Source organism: Epinephelus lanceolatus, chromosome 16 (genome assembly GCF_041903045.1).
Source record: "Epinephelus lanceolatus isolate andai-2023 chromosome 16, ASM4190304v1, whole genome shotgun sequence".
NCBI classification, from domain to species: Eukaryota; Metazoa; Chordata; class Actinopteri; order Perciformes; family Serranidae; genus Epinephelus; species Epinephelus lanceolatus.
In genome coordinates, this window is record NC_135749.1 from 15,920,396 (window position 1) to 15,948,361 (window position 27,966).

The following is a 27,966-nucleotide window of genomic DNA, read 5'->3' on the forward strand; positions in this document are numbered from 1 at the left end:
ACTATGAATCCACAGGCAGTTGGGCAACACTGTGACAGTATTGGAAATGTGTCATGCAGCAGGGAATCGACTCTTCCTGAGTATTTTTCACCCACGAGTCGCTGTCATCAGCTTCCTCATCATGCCACCGCTGGAAAGAGTAGTGTAGCGTTATCGGCCTCACAGCTGCCGTCGCCCAATAGAGAGAGCAGCGGCGGAAAGTGGGCCGGGCTGCACACCCCCAAGGCTTTATAAAAAATTCCCTCAGACATCCGCCTTGTGCTGCACGTTATAAACAAAGCAACGCCTCTGCTCGACACTGCTACAATCTGCGCTCTTTGAATAGACAGAAAAAGTTTTCTTTTTGGACTTTTTTTCATCTCGGGAGTGTTCATCTCAGGACAATCACAAGTTTAAACCACAGGTAGGTTTCTGCTCCAAATGATACAGCTGTTTGAGTTATTCTACAAGGGGAACTGGGCGCTCACTTCCCAGTTGCGTGGTAGTTTTGGAGCACGTTGTTTTTCTTGCGTTGGCAGTGTAACTCCACTGAAACACAGTTTTTAAGTTTCAGTTGAGATATGCCAACTTTATTCAAGCATAATCAATAGAAAAGGCCAACACATAGAGCAAAGCAACTCATATTTTCAGAATGTGTTTTGGTGCATATGAGGAAATGCAAAACAAGAGTTACTACATGTGCATGAACTTTTTGGGCGCGCATTTGTTTGTGTTTTTGTATTTAAAATTATGCAGTCAAGGGTGTAGTTTTTTTTTTTCAACATTGAGGGGGGCACATATCAAAAGGGGGGCACCAGAAAATTCTGAGTGTCAAACATTTCATTTCCTGTTCTCGGGTGATTTTTATGCACCAATTTGTGCCTTTTCTGCACCAGTTCATGGTGTAACCGTCTTTATGAAGTCCTCTTCTACTTCCATGTTTTTATCATAGGGGAGGTTTTAAATATTGAGGGAGATGTGTCCCTCGTGTCTCCCTGAAATCTAAACCTATGCATGCAGTTTTTTTTAGCAAGGCAGGGCACATCCTGTGTGTCAGTACAGGGACCTGATCATAAATAAACACTGCTTTTCACACATGACACTGGAGGCATGCTCACACAAAGGCAGCAAGCTTTTTTTGGGGGGGGGGGGACAAAGTTGTAAATATTATGAGAGCCATAATTGCATAACAAATCCTCTTTGCTCTCTAGCCTTGATATAAAGAAAACAAACAACAACATGCAGGAGGGTGGGCGGGGAAGAGGGGCTAGGGAGGGAGGGAGGGGACAGTGCAACTGGCTAAGTCGAAATATGAAAAAATGCTTATTAATTTAGCCTGTCTTCTGCTGGCTGCTACTAAAACAACTCCGCATCCTGACCTGCTTTCAGCGTGTGTATATTTTTTTCCAGCTAATTCAAATTTTGAGTCAAATCCAAGCATCAATCCCATCTGAAAGATTATGAACCTGATCTGAGGAGGTCTGCTGACTGCCGTCTGCAGTGCTGATACAGAAGAATGCATCCCATGATAAACAACACCAGCTGCTTGAACTAGTAATGGTGTGATCCTCTCAAATCACCCTGACCCCCCCTAACTCTCCAACTCACTGTAGCAGTGGAGACACCCACATTTTCGATATCTTTTTACGATCTGAAAATGTAGGTCTGTGACAGCTTAGTCCAGCGGGCCTGCTGCCGCTGTGCTGATATTTCCGAACCAGGGATTTGACAGATTAAGCGAGTTCCCAAAGATTAGGGAAGCAATCATTGTTTCTGCAGATGGAAGCCGCGGACTCGTGGATTTAAATCTATATGGAGGCAATGGAGGAAGGATGGCCTGGCCTTGATTTTGACTCCCTAAAATTGAGACTCACTGTTCAAATCTAATCAGTGCATATGTTTCTCTCTCTCTCAGTGAACAGAGAAAGAGTTTGGGCTCATGCTGTTTTGTAACTTGGATGTTCTGGCTTAAATTGTGTGTCACATCTTTGGATTTGCAGTGGCGGTACACGCACTAATGTGTTATGTAGGCCCGCATCAGTGTTGTTGTTTTTCTCTAGAGCTCAAGCCACTTTATCACGCTGTCAAGTGAAAACATTGGATTTTCCAAAAGTCAGATTTTCAGGAATCAACATGTAAAACCTAATCATAGGAGTTATTGTTAGTCGAAAGCGCAGTGGATTATCAATTAGATGGTACAAGCATGGAGAGCCCAGTGTATGTTGTCAGCCAACAAATGTTTACTTCCAAATCTTGTTTCAGAAATAGTGAAACTGAAAAGTATAGAGTGTGTACTATTCATGCAGCTGATTTTGGACCACACATTTTGGATCATCCCGGGCCTATATCCTCCCACTGTTTCCTGTTCGTGATTGCATAACACAGTCTCACTTCTGCCAGACCAGAGCTGTCTCAGTGAATAGTTTGCTTTCTTCCCCACAGCCTGACATTTTCTAAAAAGAAAAAAAAAACCACACACACACACACTAGTTTCAATAGAGAATATGCATGTAGAAACTGGTTTGACTTGGTCGAGGACAATGTGTGACTGTTGCCATGCCATGACACCAAGCCAGATTTGGAGCGGAGCCAGTTAAACGAGAGCCCCCGTTGCAGCAGCAGCACACAACACTTCCGTTTTTATATTTTGTTTTTAGGCATATCTGATAAACGAAACTAATTTACTTTGAATGTTCTTCCATGGCAGTCATTTGACATAACTCCACGTCTATGAAATTACTTTGACTAATCATTACATAAGACGTGCCGAGACAGGAGTACTCATATCTCATTGCTTGGGATTAGGTTCCTGTGAGGTTGAACTAAAACAACGCCCTCCCTGCGCTCCTCTTGACCAGGTGAAACATTAGCTCAGCGAGGCGAGCAGGCATACCCTTGGTGTAAACAGCAGGTGACCTAGTTGCCTCAGCCTGCTCCCCAGCCAGGCTCTCCCTGTGCTGCCAACCTGTGAACATGTGGTGAAGGTGGCCAAGTTCAGAGGAAGTCTGCTCTCTGCTTTCAATGTTAATGAGCTCTCCAGTCAGGTTTTACATAGCAGTGTTTGCAAATAGACTTGAAAATAGGCTTAGAGGATTCCCCCACGTTGAAGCATGAGCTGATTTCTTTCACTCCATTTTCCCGATCTGAAACGGCCTTTCATTTTTCAACATCATGGACATGACTTCTCTCACATGGCTGTGGAATCTCAACGGGGGCTGACCTCTTGTCCCCCTCAACAAAGCTCCTGCAGTGCGATGGCGGCCATGTTTTTGAAGGCCTTGGCAGAAAAATGAACCTGTTGTTTGATACTCCTCTTCCTCAGAGCTATTGTGAGATCCGGTTGGCTCCGGTCTGTTTTCTCCCAGTCAAAGGAGCATGTGTGTGCTTGTGCGTGTGTGTGTCCAAGGCATGTTCTGCCGGACATCTCCACATTTGAAGTGCGATTAATCATTTCCTCTGAAAGACCTCTCACTGCGACAGCCACACTGCAGTCCTGTAGGTCGATGTTGATTAGTTGTCTCTTGTGGCTGTGCACAAAGACAAACGGAGAGACAGAGAGCACAAAACACATGGACTGAGTCTGGAAAGAGCAAACATAGCAACTGAAACCAAGCAGAAACCAAGACAAACAGAGAAAAGGGAGAAATGAGAGAAAGCCAGCAGAGGGATGAAAAGAGGCTGGGGTGTATTGATGGAAACCAGGGTGTCCGTTGCTTCCTGTGTGTGTGGGTCACTGAAGGAGGGCAGGCCCCTGGTTCTCAGGAGTCACCGGTGCCAGTGGACAAAGAGCCCTCTTGACTGGCTAATTTGATTTGCATGCAGGGCCGCAGCCTGCCCGCTCTCCTCCAGCATGACCCGCAGCACAGTCTGTGCGCCTGGCTTCTCTTCACCCCCCCCCCCCCCCCCCCCTTTTTCTTTCTTTAGGTTTCTCTGTTTGTCTCTCCCTCTCTTCTTCCTGGACAGAACATTCTTGTTCTTTTTTTCCCAGTCTTGAAACTATTACCAGGGAGGGACGGATTCAGTTTTTAGCACTGGGAGTTCTCTGCCTTCAGAAAGCATGTGTAGATGACTTTGGCCACAATGCAGTATTTTAGGCATGTTTCAGTAGAGAGGTGTGTATCAGCAAGAATCTGGCAATACGACATGAATCACAACACAGGCATTATGAGTCAGTGTGTTGCGATACTGTTAGCAAGTAGGGGTGTAAATCACCAGTGACGTCATGATACAATATCATATTGATTCATTGCCGATTTTACAAAGTCTACGATTTTGATTCGATGTGATTTAGGGGCCTGTGATCGATATTATCTGCCCATTTAACACAGTCAGTTACAAAAGTACAGCGGTGCCTGGACAGCGTGACGTGTGTGGTTGTGCTGCTGCCGTGGTCCTGCCAGATGCCTCCTGCTGCTGCTGCTGCTATCATTAGTCATTAGTCATACTTCTACTGTTATTATACACATATGACTATTGTCACACATGTATACTGCCAGATATTAATACATACTTTCAACATATTGTACCACAGTAGCCAGAACTATAACTATAATATTATTACTTTCAATAATGTTGTTGTAAGCTACTGTCATTACCTGCATCTCTCTCTCTGTCTTTCTCTCTCTCTCTCTCTCTGTCTCATTGTGTCATGCCGATTACTGTTAATTTATTATGCTGATCTGTTCTGTACGACATCTATTGCACGTCTGTCCATCCTGGAAGAGGGATCCCTCCTCAGTTGCTCTTCCTGAGGTTTCTACCGTTTTTTTTTTCCCTGTTAAAGGGTTTTTTTTTGGGGAGTTTTTCCTTATCCGCTGCGAGGGTCATAAGGACAGAGGGATGTCGTATGCTGTAAAGCCCTGTGAGGCAAATTGTGATTTGTGATATTGGGCTTTATAAATAAAATTGATTGATTGATTGATTGAAAAGTAGCTGCCACCCCTTTCTCTTTTGCTTTTGACCATAAAAGACACATAAAAAAGTAACTGCAACTGCTTAAGTGCAGCAAAGTTTACTTTAGACTAACTCCACTAACACACATAAAGCAGCACATGGGATAAGTTAACCCTCAGGGCTTTCTGCCAGACAGTCCCTTCTGAAAGAGATCTTTTCATTTTAACCCAAACCATCATCTGTTTTTGAAAACGTCAGGTCTGTCTGGCTGAAAGCCCTCAAGGCAAACTTCTCCAAAACAGCCATAAAACATGGATCAACAACATTATTTAACACAAGTATAAAATTCAGCTCAGTAATAACTGTCAAGGTTTAGAGACTAAAAACAATTGTTTTTTGCTAGTCACCCATTATCATCTTTAGCATGTTTACATTGCATAAATTAGCCCAGCGGCTAGCAGACTTTTTTCCTCCACTCACAGCTTAACAAATGACCTGTGGCGTTATTATTATTCTCACCCACTGTTTGTTTAAGTGACTGTATCTACTGACAGAACAGCTCGGTTGAATTTCAGTCTGCATGCATGTTGTTTTTTTCAGCCGAACACTGTTGGGACAGAGCAGCTAATGTTGCTGTAGTGAGAGGTTACCCAGGCCGGTAATGTTATGTCATGTTTTGTTGTGTTTTGTCTTAACAGCATTGTTTAGGTACCGCATTGTGCTCTGTACATAACGAGTACATAACATTATCCTCTTCATCTTTCTCTTGGCTGCTTGCTTTCTGCCTGTCGCTGTTTGACAGTGACACAGACTTTCAAAATAAAAGCCTGTGCTAAAGATATGGTCGATATGGATTGATGATATTGGATCGCTTATCATTGAATCGATATATCGATCCTAATCAATGGATTGTTACACCCCTATTAGCAAGGTGATATATTGCGATTGCGAAAGCTGTCATAGTATAAAGAACACACACCTTATAGTCCGAATCATGTAGATATCGCACTAATAACATCACTTCCTGGTTGACAACTGGCAATTTATTTGAGTTGAAGAGATATGTGAACTCTATGAACTTGTTTATTTCTGCAGCCATAATGATTAATGACCTTTGTGTCTGTTAAGAAGGACACAAAGGTCTGATCTATTTGACATTTCTAATGCTTGTTGTTTATATACTGTGTTGCGTCTTTGATAAACCAAATCTACAAAGAACAAGGCTAAACAATACACTGCTGTGGCCACAGTAAAAGTCTGGGAGCAAAACGTATTTTAGCCACCTAAAAAGACCCATGTATAAAATCAATATGAGTGTAAGTGTACACTAAATTTAGAATTTTATCTCAGTTTTGCCTAAGACACTAACCAACCGAGGCAGCGGTAGATCAGCAACTACAATGTTTTGCAAAGTAGAAGTAAAAGAAATATGCTAATATAATTCTGGTCACCCGACATCATAACCTAAATTCAAACAAATATCAACGTCAAACTCAAATGTATCGACACTTGGGTGTGGCATTACATTTCTTCTATTCTCCCTCCTCAACTCGACCTTCTTTTTATCTGTTGGTGAGACACGCAAGTCTGCCTGCCTGTGTACCCTGTCTTCCAGGTTGTCTGTGAGACTTTCTCTATGTGTGTGTGTGTGTGTCTCTGTTGTGAGTGGTTTACAGGTGTGGCCCTTTACGTGGTCCACATGTCAGTGCAGGTCAGAACACCAGTCTCTGCCTGCTCATGTGTCTCTACTCCTTTGTGGTAGTGTGTGTGTGTACGTGAGTGTGATCATGCCTGTTGTCTCATTTTATGAGCTTTGTGTAAATAAGAAACACACCCACCCCAAAGTTTAAGCAATCTTTCATTTTATTGTCTGCAAGTCAACCTTTGCCACACCTTTTCAAAAGGGCCTTGTGTAAAATGCTAACATATTAGTTCATTTAAAAGAACACACCTGTGTGTTTTCTGAAGTCTGGGAACGTCAAATATTGTACAAGCCCTTTTTTTCCCCACACTTTATCCAATATAACCTGAAGCGTCTTCCATTTGGAAAAGTCTGAAACACAGGTTAAACCGGTCACGGACTAATCATTCTGATCTCTCTGATACCCAGGCTCTGCTACTCTTTGAAATGGATGACATCCAGGTTGAGTCCAAACCCCTGCTGGTCGACAGGGAGCTGCCGGTATGTATTCTGAACAGAGCCAAGACAAATAGTGTCTGGAAAGAATTCTCAGAAACTTGCTTGAGTGCTATATTGCTCAGCTTTGCATGATTTATATATAGGTTGTTTGTGGGGTTCATCAGTACATCTGTGGTTCAATCAGATTGCTGCGTGAAAGAATTTGTGCACATTTTAAACGAATAACACAGGTGCTGTGCACAAATAAACATGATTATAAATACTTCATTCTTCACCTGGATTTGTGTTAAGATACATACAGTGATATGCAGTCATGGGATATATGTACTGGGTTTGTTTTATTTAAGTAAATGTAGCAGTTCACTAAAAAAAAAAAAGAAATAAAATGCTTAATCTCACAATTAGCTAGTCATAATTGTGGACCTGGATTTGGATCTACAACATAATATTGATAATAGGGTTGCAGCGATGTATTGGTTTCAAGGTATATGCTGATATAAACATCTATGATGTTGTAAAAAGTGACACTGGATGAAGAAACTCAACTTTATTTTAGTTATTTTCAAAGGGAGATTTTTTTTTACACATACTCTCATTAACAAGATTTTTTCAGGTTTTAGTTATAGTAATAAAACATTTGTTCAACCAACAGCAAGCCTTCATTCCCTTAAGGGTCATTCTGACTGATAATACTGTAAATTCTGTGATACCATGATATAGTGAAACCGCGATATTTGTTTTGTTTTGTTTTGTTTATTTGCACAAATTATAGATTCAGTACAAATCACTCCAAATAGACAGTGGTTTAGAGAATGTGCAGGTGAGGTAGGAAACCAGAGGATCTTATGGGGTAAAGAGTAAATAAATGATAGATAAGATAAGGTTAAATAAGAGAAACAAAAATGGAATAGGAAAGAAGAAATACAAATTTTCTGAGACGGTTATGGTACCGTGAAAATCTCATACTGTTGCAACCCTAATTGATAACAATAAATAAAACACTAACTAATAGAAAGACAGATAAATGGAAGTTAAATGAGGGCAGGGTGATATGGAGAAAATCAAATATCACAATATTTTTTACCAAATATATTACAAAGATTTTGTAGGGTTGATTATTGGCGATTGGTGAGATTTTTGATAAATAATTATCAGTAATGTGGATATAATGACAGAATGGGTAAAAACAAATAATAGAACAGCTAGAACAGTCTGGTAACTTCAGAAAATGACATCACTTGCAGCCTTTAAAACCAGGAAAATACAACACTTACGATATAATGATATCCAAAATCTAAGCCAATATCTCGTCTCATATCACAATATCACTATAATGTTGATACCTTGCCTCGCCCAAAGTTAAAACATAATCTTCCTTTTAAAAGTGGAAAAAAGAAAGAGTTTTCTAATCATGAGTGAGTGACCTCAATGAGTGAACTCGAGTTGGTTTGTGTGAAAGTACCTGCGCAGCACAACTTCTGAAGGTTTCCTGACCTTTTGTCCACAACTACAAAGTTGTACAGTTGAAATGAAACTCGGTGCCTCACACGACACAGGACACACTGTACGCATGTGAAAATACATTCAGTGACAGGATGGCGCCCTCAGGATATTAGATTATAGCATGTTACAATGTAATTGCATTAGTTGTGTATTTTCATTACTCTGTTCTTTCCTCGCAGGGCCTGAGAGAGGCTGTGCTGCAGCTCGTCGTCAAGGTACGTTTGCAGACACACGAAATAACATCCAGCATTCATCATTCCCGCCAGCTGTAAAGCCAGCTTTATTATTTAAAGCTGTGTCGACAGATGATTTTGATTACTGACTGTGTATGCAGATGGTTTTATTCTATATCTTAGTATTTGAGCTTGTTTGGTACCATCTAGTGGTGGATAATAAGAAATACTAAATAACATAGTTGCTGCAGCGGCTCATCTGTCTTGGTGATGACCATTCATCCGCTGTGATTTTATTAACACTGAAATCCAATTGGGCGTCTACTAATTCAGTCGGCTACTGTAAGTGATCAAACACACTTTGGACAGATGACACAGCTACAGTGCATCAACCCTTTCACTTCACACACACACACATTATGGATGGTATATGGGTGCTGCTGAGTCTGGGGGCCTCTCAGCACCTTGGACAGCGCTCAGACCCTCACAGTCAGTAAAACAACCTGCTGATCTAAAAGGTACAGTGTTGGCATGAGTAATATGTTCTCCCACCTTTGCCTCAGACACAGTGGCTCCAGTCTGAGAGATCAGAGTGTGTGAGGCTGGGGGTTTTCTAGTGGGTGGATATATTTCACGAAGCTCTCTCAAAAGCTAATTTGCCCTTCTGGTGTCACACTGACAGCTTAGATGACCTGACGTATCCAGGGCAAGTGTCTGATATCGCTGCTGCAGCTAAGCTTCCAACTATTAGTGACGTAGGATGAGTTGGGGGTGGCAATATCAGTGCTTTACGCTTGACATTCATAGTAAATACATATGCACTTACACATGTCGCCTTACAGGATTATCTCGCCTGTGTAGCCTATGTGCGGGAGTGTGTCCAGTAGAGGTGGAGGGTGGGTGGAGTGAGGCGTGGTGAATCCTTAGATGTTTACTCGGTGCCCAGTAAATAGGTTATACGTCTGCTTGGATTTTCCTCCAGGGCAGATCCCATGCAGTCAAAACTGGTTTGAAAACCATCCAATAGGTCATCTTGTACAGAGTGCTAAAGCTACAGGTCAGGTTACTATAGGGCAGGCGTTTTTGTTTTTGTAGGATTCAGTCTGCACACAAACAGTTTGATTTTTGTGGTGAAAATACAGAAATGTATCGCAAGCATTTTTCTTCTATAACAACAGTGTTTGGTTTGGGTTCCTCTATGAGGACATTTTGAGTTTCAGACACTTAATTTCCTGCATTCTGGTGAATTTTTTGTTTATGGTGGAAATGTCCTAAATTTCATCAAAAGTCCTCTGCTACTATCATGTTTTTATTGATTAGGTAAATGCATATGTTCGAAATACTAAGGCGGGCGTGTCCCTCTCGAAATCTACACCTATGGAAAATACACACATTTAGAATTTAAACTTTGATATTGAAATACATATTGGTCTGTCTGTATTCCTTATTACATCAGTCAGAGTGTTTTTTTGGAGTTGTTGATGACTGTCATTAAAAGTTTAAGCTCTTTCTAGCTTTTGCTGCTGTGTCACACTTGAGGATTTAGTCAAAGGATCCTCAGTCCAGCTGTTATTTTGGAAGTGTTTTCCCACATGTCACCGAATAATGGCTGCTGTTTTCCCCTCTCATCTATCCAGCATGTTTTCCCACTGATCACGCACCCATACGTACTCATCACGTCAACGCAGTAGCCAATGCCCTCTCTGTCTGACATTGCTTGATCCAATTTAGGGATCTCTCCATCTAGAGTTAGCTTGTTTTGACCAGCCTGCAAGGCACCATGGGAGGCTGGGGGCTTAGGCCAGCTGGTAAGCAGCGGGGGTATAAAACCCAGCTCTCAGAGCGGGGCTAAACAACTTTAGAGGCTTACCAGCATTTGGATCTATAGCTCAGGGAGCCACTACAGCGTCTATACTTGTTTCACTAGCACGCAGAGTTGGACTCTCCTACAAACATGGTTCTGGAGGATTCTGACGTGGAAATGATTGTTGCTGAGATTGAAGTCAGCGTGAGTAGACGAAAGGATTTAATGAAATGTTTGAGTAGTTTCCAGTGAATTGTGGGATTATGCTCGCTGCTGGAGTTGTGGAACAGGTGTCAGCTCTGGATAGATAATAGTTTTAGATGTCTGTGTTGTGGCTTAGAGGAAGGAAGGGACTGGATGTCAACAAGTGGATAGATAATAAATGGTTTGGCTGTTTTGTAGTTTGGTTGGAGGGAAAGAAAGCATTTTAATGGCTTTAAGAAAATTAATACATTTGGCAGAATTGGCAACTTTATTGCCAATTCTGCCATACATACAAGACAGAGGATTGAAATGCTGTTTCTATCAGACCACTGTGCTGGTATGTAGAAGTATTACAACAAAACAACACAACAACGTAACAAGGGTTTAAAAATACGCAAGAAAAAAAAACAAATATTAACAAAATTAAATGTTTACCAGTTAATAATAAAGACAATAATATAGTACACATCATTTGCAAACTGAAATGCAAAAATGGAAAATCCTGTAAGGTTAATTTAATTTATTTTGTGTTTACAGATGAATTTTAATTACATTTATAATGGTGCAGATGCATTCAGGTTGTAGATATCAACCTGTTGCTGAATATACTGTGATATGCAACATGTTTTTTAACTTTAAGATAAATTCTTGATATGTTTGCTTGGAATTTTTGTCAGAATTGTATCTAAGCTTGGTCATATTTTGCATTTTTAGGAGCATGACGTGGAGACTCCTTATGGAAGAGTCCACTGCACAATGAAGGGGGTTCCCAAGACTGACAGACCCGTCATCCTCACCTTCCATGACATTGGACTGAACCGTAAGCTCAACTCCTTATTCAGCTCAATCTAGGTGAAACATCTGTTGTTGTGCCTAAAGCCTGGGGTGTTTTGAATTACTGTACCACGTGGGACCAGATTAGTTTCACCAGGCTAACTTTATATCATTAAGTCTATTACATTACCCTATCTAAACTCTTCTGAGCGTACTGACTGATTTTGTGTGTGTGTGTGTGTGTGTGTGTGTGTGTGTGTGTGATGGTGTCAAATATTGTAAGCCGTTGAAACATGACACCTGCACATTATGCTAAACAAAAGTATTCTCCGGTTATGTGAGGTCATTTCTGCTTATCCGCCAAGTATCACTCACTCCTTGTATTTGGATTTTTTTCCCTCCAGACAAAACCTGCTGGGACCCGCTCTTCAACCACGAAGACATGTCAGAGATCATGCAACACTTTGCTGTGTGTCACGTAGACGCCCCCGGGCAGCATGAGGGAGCTAACACTTTTTCCACTGGGTGAGCCATTCACAAGCGCTTAATGTATACCAAACAGTCTGTGACCTTTGACTCGGCAGGTGAATCGCTGCGGATGTACTTAAGACGACCTAATTTGACAAGTGTGTTTCAGGGACAGGTGTTTATCTCGTTCAGACTAATCGCGGCTTTGATGGTGGGACTTTGCCTCATGTTAACCTGAGATAACCTGATAGTGAGACACAGATGTCTATTCCAGGCTAATATCAAAAACAAAGAGCAATATAGGCCAGTGATTAGATAGAGGTTATTATTAAATTGTCAATTATTAATTGGAACAATACGCTTTTTGTTTTCTAGATATGAGTACCCATCTATGGACCAAGTCTCTGAGACCCTCCCCCTGGTGTTGAAGCACTTTGGGTATGTTCAGCTGCAGTTTTCAGCCCAACCCTTCACACTCACATTTAAGATTTTTTCTAACCTGTTGTTCTAACAGTATCCGCGTATGTTTGACTGCAGGCTGAAGAGTGTTGTCGGAATGGGCATTGGAGCCGGGGCCTACATTCTGACCAGATTCGCTGTAAGCCCCCCCCCTTCAATCAGGCTTAATAATTATGAGTTTTAATCATTTTAGGATTAGCAGAGCCAGCTAATGTGTTTGGTCTTTTTGCTCATTTTGGCAATATAGTGCTGCTTATTGCTTGAGCCTGCTGAGCCATAAAAGCCTCAGGAATGTTCCAGATCAGCTCAACACTAACACTGTGCTCAGTAGGAAGTCTCACTCTGTTGACACATGGCTGACAGAGATACAGCTTTTAACTCCTTGCTGCAGCCTTTTCTGCAACTGAAGTGTACATTATTGCATTTTTTTTATGATGAAGGAAATTTTCTTTGTAACACAGAATATCTCACCAAATTAAACAGAAATTTAATTATAAAAGAAAAACATGTATGTCATAATGTAAACGACATCCTAAAAATAACCCGCATGGCAACAGAGAACAACCCAAGAGCTGTCCAAAAGCATAAAAATAACTAAGCCTAATCCAGAATATGCCTTAATGAGATTAAAGACATTAAGATTTTAAAATACTCCAAAACATTGGCAGCCTGAAGAGAGAGCACACAGTTTTTGCACGTATATTCAGCTAAACATGGCATTGTGTGTTACAGTAACAAATCACTAATTTTGTGTTGCGTGTTTTCAGCTGGACTACCCGACCATGGTGGAGGGGCTGATGCTCATCAACATCAACCCATGTGCTGAGGGATGGATGGACTGGGCTGCACACAAGGTAACAAACTTTAAAAAAAAATAAAAAAACAAAAAAACAAACTTAAAATAATTAGCTTAAGGGATAGTTAATCCCCAAATAAAGAGTTGTAGTGCTATTTATCAATCTTGATTGTTTCGGTGTGAGTTGCCGAGTGTTAGAGGTATGAGCTGTGGAGATGTCTGCCCTCTCTCGAATGTAATGGAACTAGATGACACTCAGCTTGTGGTGCTCAAAGCACCAAAAAAAACACCTGAAAAACTCAACTTTCTAGAAATCATGACCCCGGTTACTCAAGATAGTCCACAGACCTTGTTGTGAGCAGTTTCATGGAGGAACTATTTTCTATCTACTTAGCTACACCCAACCGTATCATTGTGCAGAAGTGTGCATCTACTCGTGGACGAGAGGCTCGTGACAGTGTGAGATTTAAATATTAATGGGGTCCTCCTGGGCTGAGCTGTAACATTAGGTAGCTCAGTGGGGCTAAGTGAGCTAGCAGTAGATGCACACTTCCTTCTGCGTGGTCAAACGGTGATGGGTGTTGTTTGGTAGAAAGAAAATAGTTCCTGCATGAAACTGCTATTATCTAGATTGATAAATGGCACTACAGGTAGGAGGGGAAAAAAATATTTTAGATTTTGGGTGAACTGTCCTTTTAAACATCACAAGAAGTTACTAAGAACTAAGAATTTTGGACTGGCAGAGCTCACAAAACCATAAACGCTGCATTAAAGCTAAATGTAGTTTTTATGTCTGATTTCAGATCAGCGGCTGGACCCATGCTGAGCCTGACATGATCATCACCCACCTCTTTGGAAAGGTACACCTTCAAACTCTCTTTGAGTCACAGCTTTTCAAGGTCTTTGGGTCCCAGCGACCTAATCAGATTTTGTGTTTGGTCATCACAGGAGGAGATCCACCACAACCAGGACCTGATCGGAACATATCGCCACCACATCTTAAACACCATGAACCAGTTTAACCTGCATCTCTTTGTCAAGTCCTACGAAAGGTAAAGAAAACACAGTTGTCTGGAAATACACTTAGTTAAGTACAACATGAGATGCTAAAGGTTGCAGAATCTTAACATTTGATTAAGTAAAATAAGAAGATTTTCTGTAACGTATGCTTCTCTTTACAGTCGGAGGGATCTGGAAATTGAGAGGCCGGTCCCTGGCAGCAACGTCAGAACCCTCAAGTAAGTTGTCATCAAGCAACAGTCATCAGCATCACTTGCCATGTATTTAGTATGAATCACAATATCATATTAAATACGTTATTGTGTGTGTCTCCTTTATCCAGGTGCCCTTCTCTGCTGGTGGTTGGAGACAGCTCTCCTGCTGTGGAGGCTGTGGTGAGTTGATACGCAATCTCAGTCTTTCACACAGGCATTAAAAACAAGGATCTAATGCAAATGATTAGACGTCCCACCCCCGTTAACCGTTAGCTAACTTGTGCTGGACGTGTTTTCCATTCACTCCAGTCACCCATTTAAGCCCAAGAGATATGCAAGGTTCAATCAGTGAGGACATGATTTAAGCGAGAACAAAGTTGGGAACAGAATTAAAGTGACATGGCGTAGTTTTAATCTCTTAAAGGTTAAAAGATTTATACGCCAAATCCCCCAAACAGCATTACCAATTTGTTAGCACCTATTAGCCATTGCAAGCGATTTACATGCGTACATACAGTACTTTTTTTTTTCCAGATTCACAATTTAACATTTTAAATGCTTTGTACTTTGTTTTGTTGGATTTTTAATTACATTTGTTTCACATTATAATCCAGTGTTTACGTGTGTGGACCCCAGAGAGAGTAGTTGCTATCTCAGTAGTGGCTAACGGGGATCCAACTGAATAAATTATTTTAGCCAACAATTTATATATTCAACCTGCAAAATACGACTGATCATGCAAGATAATTTACTGAATATATGTGTTTTGTTTGTACCCACAGGTTGAGTGCAACACCAAGCTGGACCCAACAAAGACTACCCTGCTTAAGGTAAGATGGCCTCCGATCTGCCGCCCTCATGTCCCGTACCCTCATTCAGATTATAATAGCCTTGATGGACACGCATCAGCTGATAAGATTCCAGTGGCTCAGCATTTACTCAGTGACATATTAACCAGGGGTAGAAAAGCTGTATGCGTCCTCAGAGGCGACGTGCGTATGTGTATCACCTCTGAGCACGCAATCTGCTGCGGCTGACCTACTTGTGTCGGCCTGTGGCAACCTTTTATGACCCGCCGCTGAAACCAAATGGCCATTAGAGCTAAAATGGATGCCATTTATCGGGGTTAACTGTTCAGGGTCTAGAGGAACACCGATTTGAGGTGGCAGGGACAAGGTGTTCGGCGTGTTCAAATGGGACTGTGTAAATGGGGGGTAATGGGGCGTGTGTCGACCCACTGCTGTGCGAATGTACAAGCGCCAGCATGCTAAATGCTAATAGCCTTTTCTGTGTTTCTCCTCCTCTCTCCAGATGGCAGACTGCGGAGGCATGCCCCAGGTGGACCAGGTGTGTATGTCTGTGTTTGTGCGACAGAAACAGAGACACTGGTAGTGTTGTAGAGCAGGCGGGGCAGGGCTGGATAATCGGCACAGAGGGTCAGGTGGACGGGATGGATGGCATAAGAAGGTTGCACTTAAGAGCATTAGCAAGTGGCAGACATGAACCACACTTGTCAGGTTGTAATCCTCCACCCTGTGCAGCACCTGCTCACAGCAGCTGTCATATCTCAGACCCTGAGCAGTAAGCTGCTGGATGAGAGATAGAGTATGTAAACAAGTGTGATAATTAATGACAAGAGGACTAATTATCTCCATTTTTTTTCCTTCTCTGCAGCCTGCCAAACTGACAGAAGCTTTCAAGTACTTCATTCAAGGCATGGGATACAGTAAGTATTTAAAACATGCAGTATTTTTACCTTGGTCACTTCTCAGGAATGTTGAGGTTAGATTTGCATAAACTTATTTTTTTAAACATTGTACTTAAATTCTTTTGGAGTGTTAACAGAGTTCACCCACACTCTCCTCTTCACCTCTGTGTTGGTTAATAAATGACTTGTGCTCACTGGGGCCTAACTTGAACTCAGCGTAAGGTCAACTTCAGATGTTTTTTTTTTTTGCACTATAGTGTGCAGCATCATCATGCTCAGCAGTGGATGAAGATTTCAAGTAGTATCACTCGAGTAAAAATATTTAATTCAAAGCATTTTAATGTAGTTGGTTGAGGTTGAATTGATTCTACATATTTTATATACTTTTGAGTGGTTTGATTTATTGTGTTACATTAAATTGTACTTTTTAGGCTCATTATAGATTTTTAAAACTAGTAACTATAGCTTTCAGATGTACGCAGTAGTGGAGTAAAAAGTACATTTCCCTCTTAAAAGCCCAGTGTGAAGGATTTAGTGGCATCTTGCATTTAGGTTGCAGATTGCAACCATCTGAATACCCCTCCACTCACCGCTCCCGATCCAAGCATGTAGGAGAAGCTACAGTCAGTGTTGCGCATGATTGCGCTAAAAGAGCATGTCCATTTAATGTGCTCGTGTTTAAGTGAACGGTAAACTGAACGCATCACTTTGCAACTCATGAACTTGAAAGTGAGAGTTAACAAGGCTGGTTTTGAGGCACCCATGCTGACACAGTGCAACACTGTTGTTTTACATGTTTCCCTCCTCTTGGCAAGTGCTAATGGCACTTTAGGCAACGCAGCTACCAGCACTGCTGAAGCCACTTCATAAGTTCATATTCGAAGGACTATTATGCGCAAATCAGTCCAGTCCTTTTTTTCTATGCAAATTGTGCCGGCTGGGTCCAAACCAGGGAAGCTTCCAACAAGTCTTGATAGATATCTGCGTGTGAATGGTGATTTCAAGATAATTTTTTCTTTAAAAAAACATGACATGAACGTAAAATGATTAATTTTTTGGGACTATGAACGTGAAATAGTTTATTTTAAACTGTGTGAACTGAACTGTAAGCTAGTGTTTGTGAGGTGTGAATGTTCACAAGACTGCCTACAGTGGCCTTCACTCCACCATAAAAACACAAAAGGCCTTCTCTAGTGTCAGTGTTTGGTTTGTCCCTTCTGGGCTGCACTACTGAAAATATAATTCTAAATATATTCCATTTCTGCCAATAGATCCATGTTAATCCTACACACTGCAAGAAATTAAAACACTCAAGTGAAGTAAAAGTGCCTCAGAAATGTGCTTGAGTAACTTAGTTTTTTCCTGGCAGCATTGCAGTAATCTTCAGTCAACAGTGCATTTACTAAATCCTTCCTCCCTCCTTCCTCAGTGCCCGCTGCCAGCATGACCCGCCTGGTTCGCTCCCGCACCGCCTCCGGCTCCAGCGTCACCTCCTTCGATGGCAACCGCTCCCGCTCACACACCGCCGATGGCAACCGCTCCCGCTCACACACCAACGAGGGCGCTCGCAGCCGCAGCCAAACGGCCGAGAACCGCGGTCGCTCCCACACGGACGGCTCCATGGATGGCACGGGCAACAGCGGCGTGGACCAAGCCGTGCCCAAGTCCACCGAAGTGTCCTGCTAAGTTGATCTTAACTCTCCAGGCACCCAAACCTCTCAAGGTCCCTTCGGTTTGTGCTGCGCTGCCTCTAACTGACACACAGACACACACATTCCTACGCACATACACACAGATGTGAAGAGGGACATTAAGATAGTTAACCTGGAATTGTAAAAACGCACAATGTAGATGATTCAGTGCAGCTGAGATGCAACAATTTAAAAATATGATGTCTTACGAGTGTGACGTCAGGGTCAACTGTATGTCTGTTATGTCCGAGGGACTCAAACACATCTGAACAGAGCGTGCTCCTGAGCTCCTCGGTCAGGTGCATGTGTAGTTAGGGGCAATGCAGCATTTTGGGACACCGAAGCAGAGAATGTCGGAGAAAGCTGTGGCTACACCAGCTTGTACATGTATCTCTCATAATCTCTCATACATATAAAAACATGTTTTAATTTCAATCTCTGTGTTCCCTCATCCCATTTGTATCCATTTTTACCATATTGACACAGCTTTCTCAAATATACCTGACTGTAAATGACTGTTTTCTTTTCTCACTGTAATTGTTTGATCATTTATTTCTTTATTTTCCATGTCTGAAGTGTTGTCGTATGTGTGTAGGAGCAGAGTTGTAGATGTGGAGAGAGAATGGGGAGGCACTTGGATCAATGAAAAGGGCAGTTTGCCTCACAAATTGCAATGTAACTTTCAACATTTAAGGGACAGACTTCAAGTGTATCATGTATATACAGCAAATAATATTGTTTCACCATGCCAATATCCATTACCCTTGAGGTTTTTTTTCCCAAACCAGCTGTTATTTTAATGATTATTCATCTTTTCACTGGCAAACTTGTAAATCTTTTTCAGGAATCAAACGATCATGGCTGTATGCTTTGTCATTAATCAAAACACTCTGAAATACAAAATTCAAAAAGCTTTTACATTGTATGCTTTATTAATGGATCATGGCTTCAGACAAAATGTTTTTTTTTTCCTTTTTTTCAATGATGATTTCTATGCAATCAAGCACAATGGAACAAAGATGTGCCATGGAATTTTTTTTTTAGACATGATGCTCCTATGTGGTTGTGGTTTTTTGGGGTGTGTGAAGTAATCGGTCCACATGTTAACACGAGGATAGCCATAGAACTTACCCGACTCCTTCTACTCCTGTATTTTACTTGCACTACAGCAACATTCTGCTTTGTAGAACACATACACAGCTTTGTAAAGATGTGATGAACTGTCTAATGCTGTAGAAAAGCATTAAAATGACATAACAGTTTGTATTTATTAAAAAAATGACAATAAAAAAACTTGTAACTGATCTTCCCTGATCCTGTCATTATTGCATATAGGTGGACACGTGGTCCCTGAAGTGAGGCTCTGTCTTTGGCATCTCAGTCTTTTTCTGCTTTTTTTTAATGTTTACTATAAAGTTAATTTCATGAAATATAAAGAAAATATCTACATTAAAGCCTTACTATGTGGTTGGCTTGTGAGTTTAAAGACAGACAATGTTTGACCGCTCTTGAAAGCGTCTCAAGAACATTACATATGTTATGACATATGCAAAGAGCTACAAATAAATTAAGCCTTCAATGTTTCACACACTCACTGACTGAATATTGTTTTTCTTTCATTTGCAAAGTAGTTCTTCAAATATTCTTCAAAAGCACACCATGCTTTATGAATCCAATCTGGAGACACATATATATTTCATATTTACAGATTTTTCCAATAGGAAAAAAGACCATAAGAAAATCCCTTGTACACACACATCACACAAATACAAAACATTCCTTAATAAAAAGAAGCCAGAAGAAAGTCGGGATCCTCCACAGGGCAGAGAGCTTGACTGCCGCCTGTCAGTTCACGACTTCTGGGTAACCATAGTAACTCTCCAGCTCAGCGAAGATGTCATTGGGGTTCTTGCAGCTGAGGTTGCAGAAGCAGGCCTGGATCCACAGCATCTTCCAGGTGAATCCCATCCCGTTAGGACACTCGAACTCCACGTCAATGGTTTTGGACTTGTAGGGGATGCAGCAGCGCTCGTCTGTGCAGACGCCGCAGTATTTGGGCCTGTACGGCTTCCTGCTGGTGCAGCCAGAGATGGTGAGGTTTGAGGGCAGCTCCTCCCTGTAGATGTTCAGGCATTTCTTCCCTGGCTGATAAAGGAAGGAGCAGAAAGGCGTAAAGTCTGGGAACCTTTATAACATCCAATTTTAATTTTATTTTAAATCATCGTTTGACTGCTTAAGAGTTACTACCTTGATGTGTTTGGTGATGTCGACTTCACAGGGCCGCAGGTTGCAAAGGCGAGACTCTTTGACCAGCTCACACTGCTCGTTGGCGTTAGAGATCCTCAGGGACAGGCCGCGGCCACAGGTCTTTGAGCAAGGGCTCCATGAGGTAGTCTGGGTAATGCAGTTCTTGTGCCAGCTCCTGGTCTCAGCTGTGAGGGCTGGATCAGCATAGAGACATAAGGTAAATAGAGTGTGTTTACAACTGGTTACAATTCATTGTTGATACACACTGATACATCTTGGTTTAATACCAAAGTCTGTGTCATATCAGCTTAAAGCTACAGTTGGTATTTTTTTTATAGAAATAACCTTTTGTCATATTTGCTGAAATGGTTACTTTATCCTGAAAGAAGAACATGAGACAGATCATCTGAATAAAATCATGCCCCTACTGCTTCCAGTGGCATCACTAGAATCTACAGTGGTGCACCAAAAACAACCAATCAGAGCTGTCAATCATGTCAATGACTCTGTGAACTTTGGTCAAACTGTCAAACTAGGCAGCACTGATCAAATATGAACAGAAGACTCTGTTACTGCACTGCCTGTTTTTCACCTCAAATGTTTCCAGAAACACATTTTAGTGTACTGTTTAGCTGTAAAATGAGACCTGGCCACCAGTTGGAAACTAAAGAACCAAGCACTACCCACCAGCTCGACCAGCTTCCTCATTTAACAGCTAAACAGTACACTAAAATATGTTTCCGAAAACCTTTTAGGTGAGAAATAGGCAAGGCAGTAACAGAATCTTGATTGATGTTTGATCAGCGCTGCCTAGTTTGACAGTTTGACCACAGTTCATGGAGTCATTGACATGATTAACAGCTGCATTGGAGACTCCTCTGCTTTGATTTGTTGATTTAATCTCCATGCAGTAAGGCTGTTAGAAGCGCTACAAAGCAACAGAGTGGGCAGATGAGTTTGATTGTTTTCACAGATTGTCTGTCTGAATATGACAAAAACCTATTTTTTTTTTGCAAAGTTACATTGAAACAACAAAATAAAAACCCATAAAATGAAGATATCAACACAATAATTCAACTGACAACAGAGAGAAGCCCCAAAAGAAAAGCATTTACCAAAAGAAGCATAGGAACCCTGCACCGCCTCTACTGTCTCTGTTTTTAATCAAAATCTTTAAATTGTGCTCGCCTCGTAATCTGGATCTGATTTGTATCCTTATGCAACACAAAGAGATCTTCGTTCACACTGATCCCTCTGCAGCACTGCTGCAATAAAGGTCTGGAAACTGGACATGACCCAAAAACATTGTGAGGGCTTCCACAGGAAAGGATTGGTCTGTCCCTGCACACACACACACACACACACACACACACACCCAAACCTCATGATCCTCCTGGACTACACACTGTACTCACATAACTGCAGATGTTTGTACTGGCAATCTTAAACACAGCTGCTGCTACTTATCAAATCCAAGCTATCTATCCACTAGAAACAAAGAGAGTTGAAAATATATGTAAATAAAAGGCCATGAAGGAGATTTTTGGAAATAATTTGCATTTCCTGGCCTCTGACAAACTTTTTTTCAGAGAACCGCATCTACTCATAAACAAAGTTAACTATATACTTCGGATCACAGTGCTTTAAAAAGCTTCCTGAACCTAAGAATAAGTTCACATAACCATGCTTTTAGAGCGATGACAATGATTCTTTTAAAACAACTGGCTTGTTCCCTCGCATTACCTAGTTTGTGTGTTCTCTTACAATACTTGAAGCATCCCTTTGATTTCGCTCGCCTTGATGTTTTCAGACTGTGAACTGTGATGCATTTCAGTGGGCTGGAAGGAAATTAGGGGATTTGGCAGTGCTATTGGGAATTGTGTAAAAGAAAAAGATCAAGAGGAGTTTGCAAGATAAAGCCCAACTTCACTGAGCAACAGAATACATCACCCCTCCTACCCTAGTGTGTATATAACCAAGGCGTCCTACCCTCTACTGCGTGACGTGGTGCCGTCTTGCGCCCTCTTTTGGGTTCATCACAGATCCATTGCTCACAGCATTGTCCCTTGACTTTGACCCGCCGTGGGGTTTGGCACCACACCCGTGGAGGCTGGGACTCGGTGCACAGCGCCACACAGCCAATGGCACCGTTCACACACACGCACTGGTATTTACAGCTGGGCTTGAAGCTCTGCCCGTTGCGGTAGATCACGCCATCATGCTCGCAGCCCGTTCCCACCATATCTGGTGGACAAACGACAAGCGGTCACATATTGTAGAGACATGCAAGGCACACTGCAAACACTTGAGAGCTACATTACAGTCAAACATTTATGAGTTAAATATTCTTAGAGGTAATATCTGTGACATTGTAGGATGAATGTGTTTCTGGTTTGACACTTATTGTTTCAGGCTGATCTCACACAATAACAATGCTGTGAATGATAACACAATAAAATATAAAATACATTACAAGTGACCATTTCAGTGTGAAAAGTGGATAGTCTAAATTAGATTTAGGCATAATTTTGGGTGTTGGATATTGAGTTGGATATTATTTCCCATGTGTAAACAGCCCCAACGAGTGAAAGTCAGGGTTTTGATGTCAGCAAGTCACCCCAATATGTGGTTTATTATATGACCCACATCACATTTATGGACATGCATTATGGTCATTGCATTTGAAGTGACTTAATTCAACAGGATATCCAACACATCCCTATGCCTAAGTGACAGAACAGATTGTTTGCAATGACTCCAAAAATGACATATATGACCAATAACAGCTGCCATTGGTTTGAAACCATAAGCCACGTGGTTTGAAACCATAAGTAATTCGTAAGGTCTAGGAAAAGATCACGGTTTGGGTTAAAATATGTTTGTTAAATAACTTTTAAGTTTGTAAATACATATGTACCTCACCAATGTTCAGTACGTTATGTTAAGTAAGTTAATGTTGACTTTTCATTTCACGCTGGACACAGACAGTGCTCTCCTGGGTGAAAGTCCTGTGTTTGTTTGACTCTGTCGCTAGTTGATCTGTACTGGAAACCTGATCTTATCTATGCATGTGCAAAGATAGTTAGGTTAATGGTTGCAATTTGTTTTTCCTATGATGGCATAGGCATGACCTGTCCTACTCTACCTCTGACTGGTTAGTACTTGTTGCTTTCATTGGCTGGATTAGTTAGGTTTAGGCATGAGGGGTTAGATCTGTTAGGGTAAGAGGGTAGGGTGGGTTATACCTTCACCATCCCAGAAAAAAAAGCTTGCCTTAGGGTTACACATTGACCTAGAATGGTTATGGTTAGGACAGCCCGTTGGTCAGGGGAAAGGACCTGAACAAATCGGGTTTATAGTACAGATTGGTAGTGACAGAGCCATCCATCCACCCTGAACTCCTGCCTCCTGCCTGGACTTTCTTGCTCTTTATACTACGTCACCCGACTTCCTCCTTGGCTCCTGTCATAATCACAATGGCCACTTGACGTTCCCATTGAACAATAAGACGTAAATATGGGTTGTACTAAGCTGCTTGTACAGATGACCTAGATGGCCCTTTATGATAACAGCTAACAGAGCTCTGCACATGAATATCTGTTGTCAAAATGCAACAACAAAATACTGAAATATCAAACAAAAATCAGAGAAAATGAAGGAATGGCTTACTGCTGCCTGTGCTGCCAAGCAGACAGCATTAAAATGCATCAGTATTCTGGATGAGTGACATCTGTATTGTTGCTAGGACAACCAGTATTGATATGGCAGCAAACACCTGCTCTACTCAAATACAGAATATAAGATAGAACCTGCAGTGTAAAATCTGTTGTTTGTTTTGTCGGTTTTGGTGAGTGACACTTACATGCACACAATCCTTTTTCGTACCTAGGCTTGTCCGAGCTGTAGTCACAGTACAGTCCCTTGTGGTAGTCGCACGTGTCTGCCTCGTTGCACACCTCGCCCACCTGCCGGGCACAGGTCTTGCAGCAGTCGCAGCCATCCATAAGGAGGCTCACGCCCGGCGGACAAGTAGGGGTGACCTTGGGGCAATCGCAGGGCCACTTGCAGTACTGCGTGCGGTTGTAAAGGTCCGCAGCTGGGGATGTAAAGGCTGTGGCAGGCGGCATGGCAGTGGAATTCTGGGAGTAGGCCTAGAGAGAGAAAAGTGGACAAATTAGACCTGAAATACAGTCTCAACAACAAAAATAACACTGACATATAATGTTTGTGTTCACAGTATGACCAACTGCCTTCTCAATATGCAATTATTAACTGAATGCACCTTAATGAACCTTGCTTTGATCACACAAAGTTATAGGCTTCAGGAGCTACTCTCTCAGCAAAATCAAAATGCCATCTTTTATTACATGAAAGGTATTTGACCCCATGTGGTGAGGCAATATTCTTAATATCCGTAATCCTGAATTCTTTCATATCCTGCACTCTGTGGTAACCACAAAGTTGCTGATCCTACCGGTCTCAAACACCTCTGTTTCACTTCCAACACGGTGAAACACAGCCTGCTAACATCTGCTCACACGCTGTGACATAAATCAATTAAGCCTCTGAAAATGAATGGAACACCCAGTGGACATAATCTTATCAAATCAATGACATGCATGTACTTAACACTCTGGAAGTGTTCCATCATCATATTTAAAATCTGCAACTGTGCTGAACAGTTACAAAATCCTGCCAATGAAACTTAATCAACAAGCCCATCCTCACTGTCTTTTGACTCTTACAAGCTGCTCTGTGAAGACAAAATGACACAATCAACAGCTCCACGGCTCTTGAAAGCAGATGTTCTCGCTGAAACGGGCCACATGAGCCGCATTAACAGCCTAGCACTTGGAGGTTAGTTTTGGGCAGTGGATGCTGCGAGTCTCCGCAGAGGGAGCCTGTCTTATTTTGATTTAGTATGTGTTTTTATGATGACAGATATCACATTTGGAAGCCAAATTTAATCTTGCTTGTAATGAGAACATGTTGTTCTTGAGAAAATGCCAGAGGATGATCTCTGGGTCATTGCTGAGTGAGCGAGACATCAAGATTAGCTGTTCAGGCAAATAAAAGCTGACAAATGAATTCATCCTTAAAACTAACATGGAATATTTATGGGAAAAATGCAAAGTCAGTTTTCATGACATAATAATAAATCACAGTGGGAATGAGTTAGACACACTAAAGCTGCAGCAGACACCATGTCCATCATCATTGCCACATTGTCTAAACAGGGAGGTCCAATATTGTCTCTATACTCATAAATCATAATATCATCCAAATGCTCAGAGCACTGCACTTTAGTAAAGAGCCTCTGACCCATGAAAGACAAATGCATACACACACACACACACATGTATGCCCACTTAATCCGCAATTAATTGTGAGGACACAATGCTTAATCATCTTATGCAAGCCGTATACGCTGCATCACATCCCTGAGCTTGTTCTTGGCACTTCAGTGGAATTATGGTCATAATAATAACTGCTGTGCATGGTGTTGAAAGTTAACGCAGATGAATGAGTTTTAATCACAGCCGTGCCACAATGCAATTCATCAAAAGAGTTAATTTAGCCCGCTGTTATCAGGCTAATTTACAGGGAATTAGAGGAGGAATACAAACACAGCTGAAGAGAGGAGAGAGAGAGAGGGGGGAGTTTCATAAGTTGATTATGAAAACATGGGCTACGCCTAATGCAGTCATCAGCCTGAAATCATTTGTCTTTGCTGACTAAATTCATGATTTTGTTTTAAAAGTATTTAATTGCTGTCTGGAAAGGGCTGAGTAGCAGAGCACTAAATGAATTACAGAAACAGATACTGACAAAAACTTAAACGAGACACTCAAATTATGTGGTGATCCCAAAACATTTGTATTTCTATGTTAAGATAATTGTGGCACCACCCTCCAACATTGTCATCTCTTTGAATGTTTTCCAGTGTGACCTTGAATTGCTGTCATGTTTTGGTGATGGCAAGGACTGATGATCTTTCTTCCCCTGCTGGTTTGATCTTTTATCTCCCGCCAGATCGGATGACCTCTAATCTGTGCACAGGCAAGGACAAACCCTTCCTCAGGGAAGTGGGAAATCATTGAAAAAACAAAGAACAAAAAAGGCCGGGGGGGGGGGGGGGGGTGGGGGGTGGGGGGGGGGGGGGGGGGGGGGATGGGCAAACTGTCACTTTTTTCTTAAATTTAGAGAGGAAACCTGGCTGAAAACAGTTAAACCCCTAGTCTCAGCCTACTGTAAAAGATGCTATGAAAGTGTGAAAAATATTGATTTATCAATATATACTGATTCTGAATATTTGAAACTGTTGCAATACTTATTTTCTACAGTATCAATACACCGGTACCTGCTGACCTTTCTTGCTCTCTCTTAATGTTAATGTTTACTGCAGTTATTCTGCTGTTCTCTGCTGCTTACCAAAATTAGAAAAGTTGTCATTGTCATGTTATATCCTTGTTATTATTACTTTTAAATTAAGATTTTTATTTATTTATTTATTTGCCCTGTTGTATCGGATATTGATATTTTCAAGGTATTGTATCAAAGTTAGAAATTCAAGTTTTGTGACAACATCATCTTATTTGAGATGATGTATTATCATGACCTAATTTTTACACAATGTATTGTGAAAGGGAAATCTTTATATTTATATATATGTATGTATATTTTGCCAAGTATTAAATTAATCATTTTTTCCAGTTGCTAAATGGCTGTTTAACTGGGAGAATACTGCAATTTCCTTATAATAAATAACTGCTTCTTCTCCTCAAGCATCCAATTTCCAAAAGCTGACTGACAGATGTGGATCTGTGGAAAGAGGATGTGCATTAATTAGGCCATTTATAAAAATGCTGTTTCCTACATAACCACGAGGTGGCACTAAAACATAACAAACGATGGGGACGTGAGACTGCAGTGTGGCAGCTGCCAACATCTCCCACTGTAAAGTTAACCCCGGGATGATTGATGACAAAACCACTTCTCCTCAGAAACATTTAGAGGGAATAATGGGGCTCATTTAATCAAGCCTACCCTGTGACAAGTTATGGGAGCTTGGCACAGGCAGCACTGGGGCCACATCTACAGATCTGCAGCCAACTCATTTTTCATGTCATTGCATTAATTTAAGATACCTTGAAGAAGTTTAAGCACCCCAGAAGTCCCTACATGTAAGATGTAAGATATACAAATACTCATATAGTCCATATAGCAAGTTTTGAGGAAACACAGTGTAAAATAAAAACTCGAAGAAAAAGAAAACTTGCTGAGAAGTCCCTGCTGGAAGTTTACAGTATTGTGTAAACAGGAACACTGAGTCTTTTAGATGGGCAGCAGATGTATAATGTCCTCTGCACCCTGACAGTAAGTTAGATATGCAAACTGCTCATTTAAAGGCTATTTTTGATCTATTCTCCATCCCACCTGTTGAATCCCGGCTGCAGTTAGAATCCACAACAGGAGCCAACTCATCACTGGTGAGGAACTGCAAATGCATTGAATCCAGAATTAGTCCCGTTATTAAACGCGCGACACGCCGCTCCCCGCAGGTGTGCTACATCCTCGTCCCGTCGCTGTCATCTCAGCGCACCTCTTGTCTGCGTCCGGACCGGGGCTGACAGCCTGATAAAGAGTCCGGGCTGACGTAAGCCCCGCATACTTCTGACAGGGGACGGTTTCTTTCTCTTTCCCTCCAGCTCCACTTTCACCCGATCCTCCTCCTCCTCCTCCTCCTCCTCCTCCTCAGCAGCGGCACTGGCAGCCCCGGTGGTTACAGGGCGTGTCTGGAAACCCAAAGACACCCAGGGCCAGGCAGAGGTCCCTTTGACGCACGTGTTACTCACATGCCCAGATGTGGATTAAAAGAGTTTGGTTGCTTTAATGATGTCTCATCTCCATGC

General features: G+C 41.7%; 2 protein-coding genes across 3 annotated transcripts; one reads left to right on the plus strand and one right to left on the minus strand.

Annotated features, from left to right (window-relative positions):
* The first annotated feature begins 244 nt into the window (after positions 1–244).
* ndrg1a (N-myc downstream regulated 1a) lies at positions 245–19,110 on the plus strand. 2 transcript variants are annotated; one of them, XM_033636500.2, is made up of 16 exons: positions 245–403; positions 6,983–7,054; positions 8,695–8,730; positions 11,411–11,516; positions 11,875–11,995; positions 12,314–12,376; positions 12,476–12,536; positions 13,165–13,251; positions 13,997–14,053; positions 14,142–14,245; positions 14,375–14,431; positions 14,536–14,587; positions 15,190–15,237; positions 15,719–15,754; positions 16,082–16,133; positions 17,545–19,110. In XM_033636500.2, exons 2-16 carry the CDS (start codon positions 7,001–7,003, stop codon positions 17,799–17,801), a joined length of 1,191 nt encoding a protein of 396 aa, XP_033492391.1. In that variant the 5' UTR covers positions 245–403; positions 6,983–7,000; the 3' UTR covers positions 17,802–19,110. The 2 variants fall into 2 exon arrangements, with proteins under 2 accessions (XP_033492391.1, XP_033492392.1); XM_033636501.2 differs by lacking the exons at positions 245–403; positions 6,983–7,054; positions 8,695–8,730 and adding an exon at positions 10,553–10,696.
* On the minus strand, positions 18,710–27,762 carry ccn4a (cellular communication network factor 4a). The gene is made up of 5 exons (XM_033636502.2): positions 27,491–27,762; positions 23,916–24,204; positions 22,043–22,297; positions 20,054–20,247; positions 18,710–19,951 (listed from the first exon to the last, which is right to left on the minus strand). Exons 1-5 carry the CDS (start codon positions 27,536–27,538, stop codon positions 19,652–19,654), a joined length of 1,086 nt encoding a protein of 361 aa, XP_033492393.1. The 5' UTR covers positions 27,539–27,762; the 3' UTR covers positions 18,710–19,651.
* Positions 27,763–27,966: the final 204 nt, after the last annotated feature.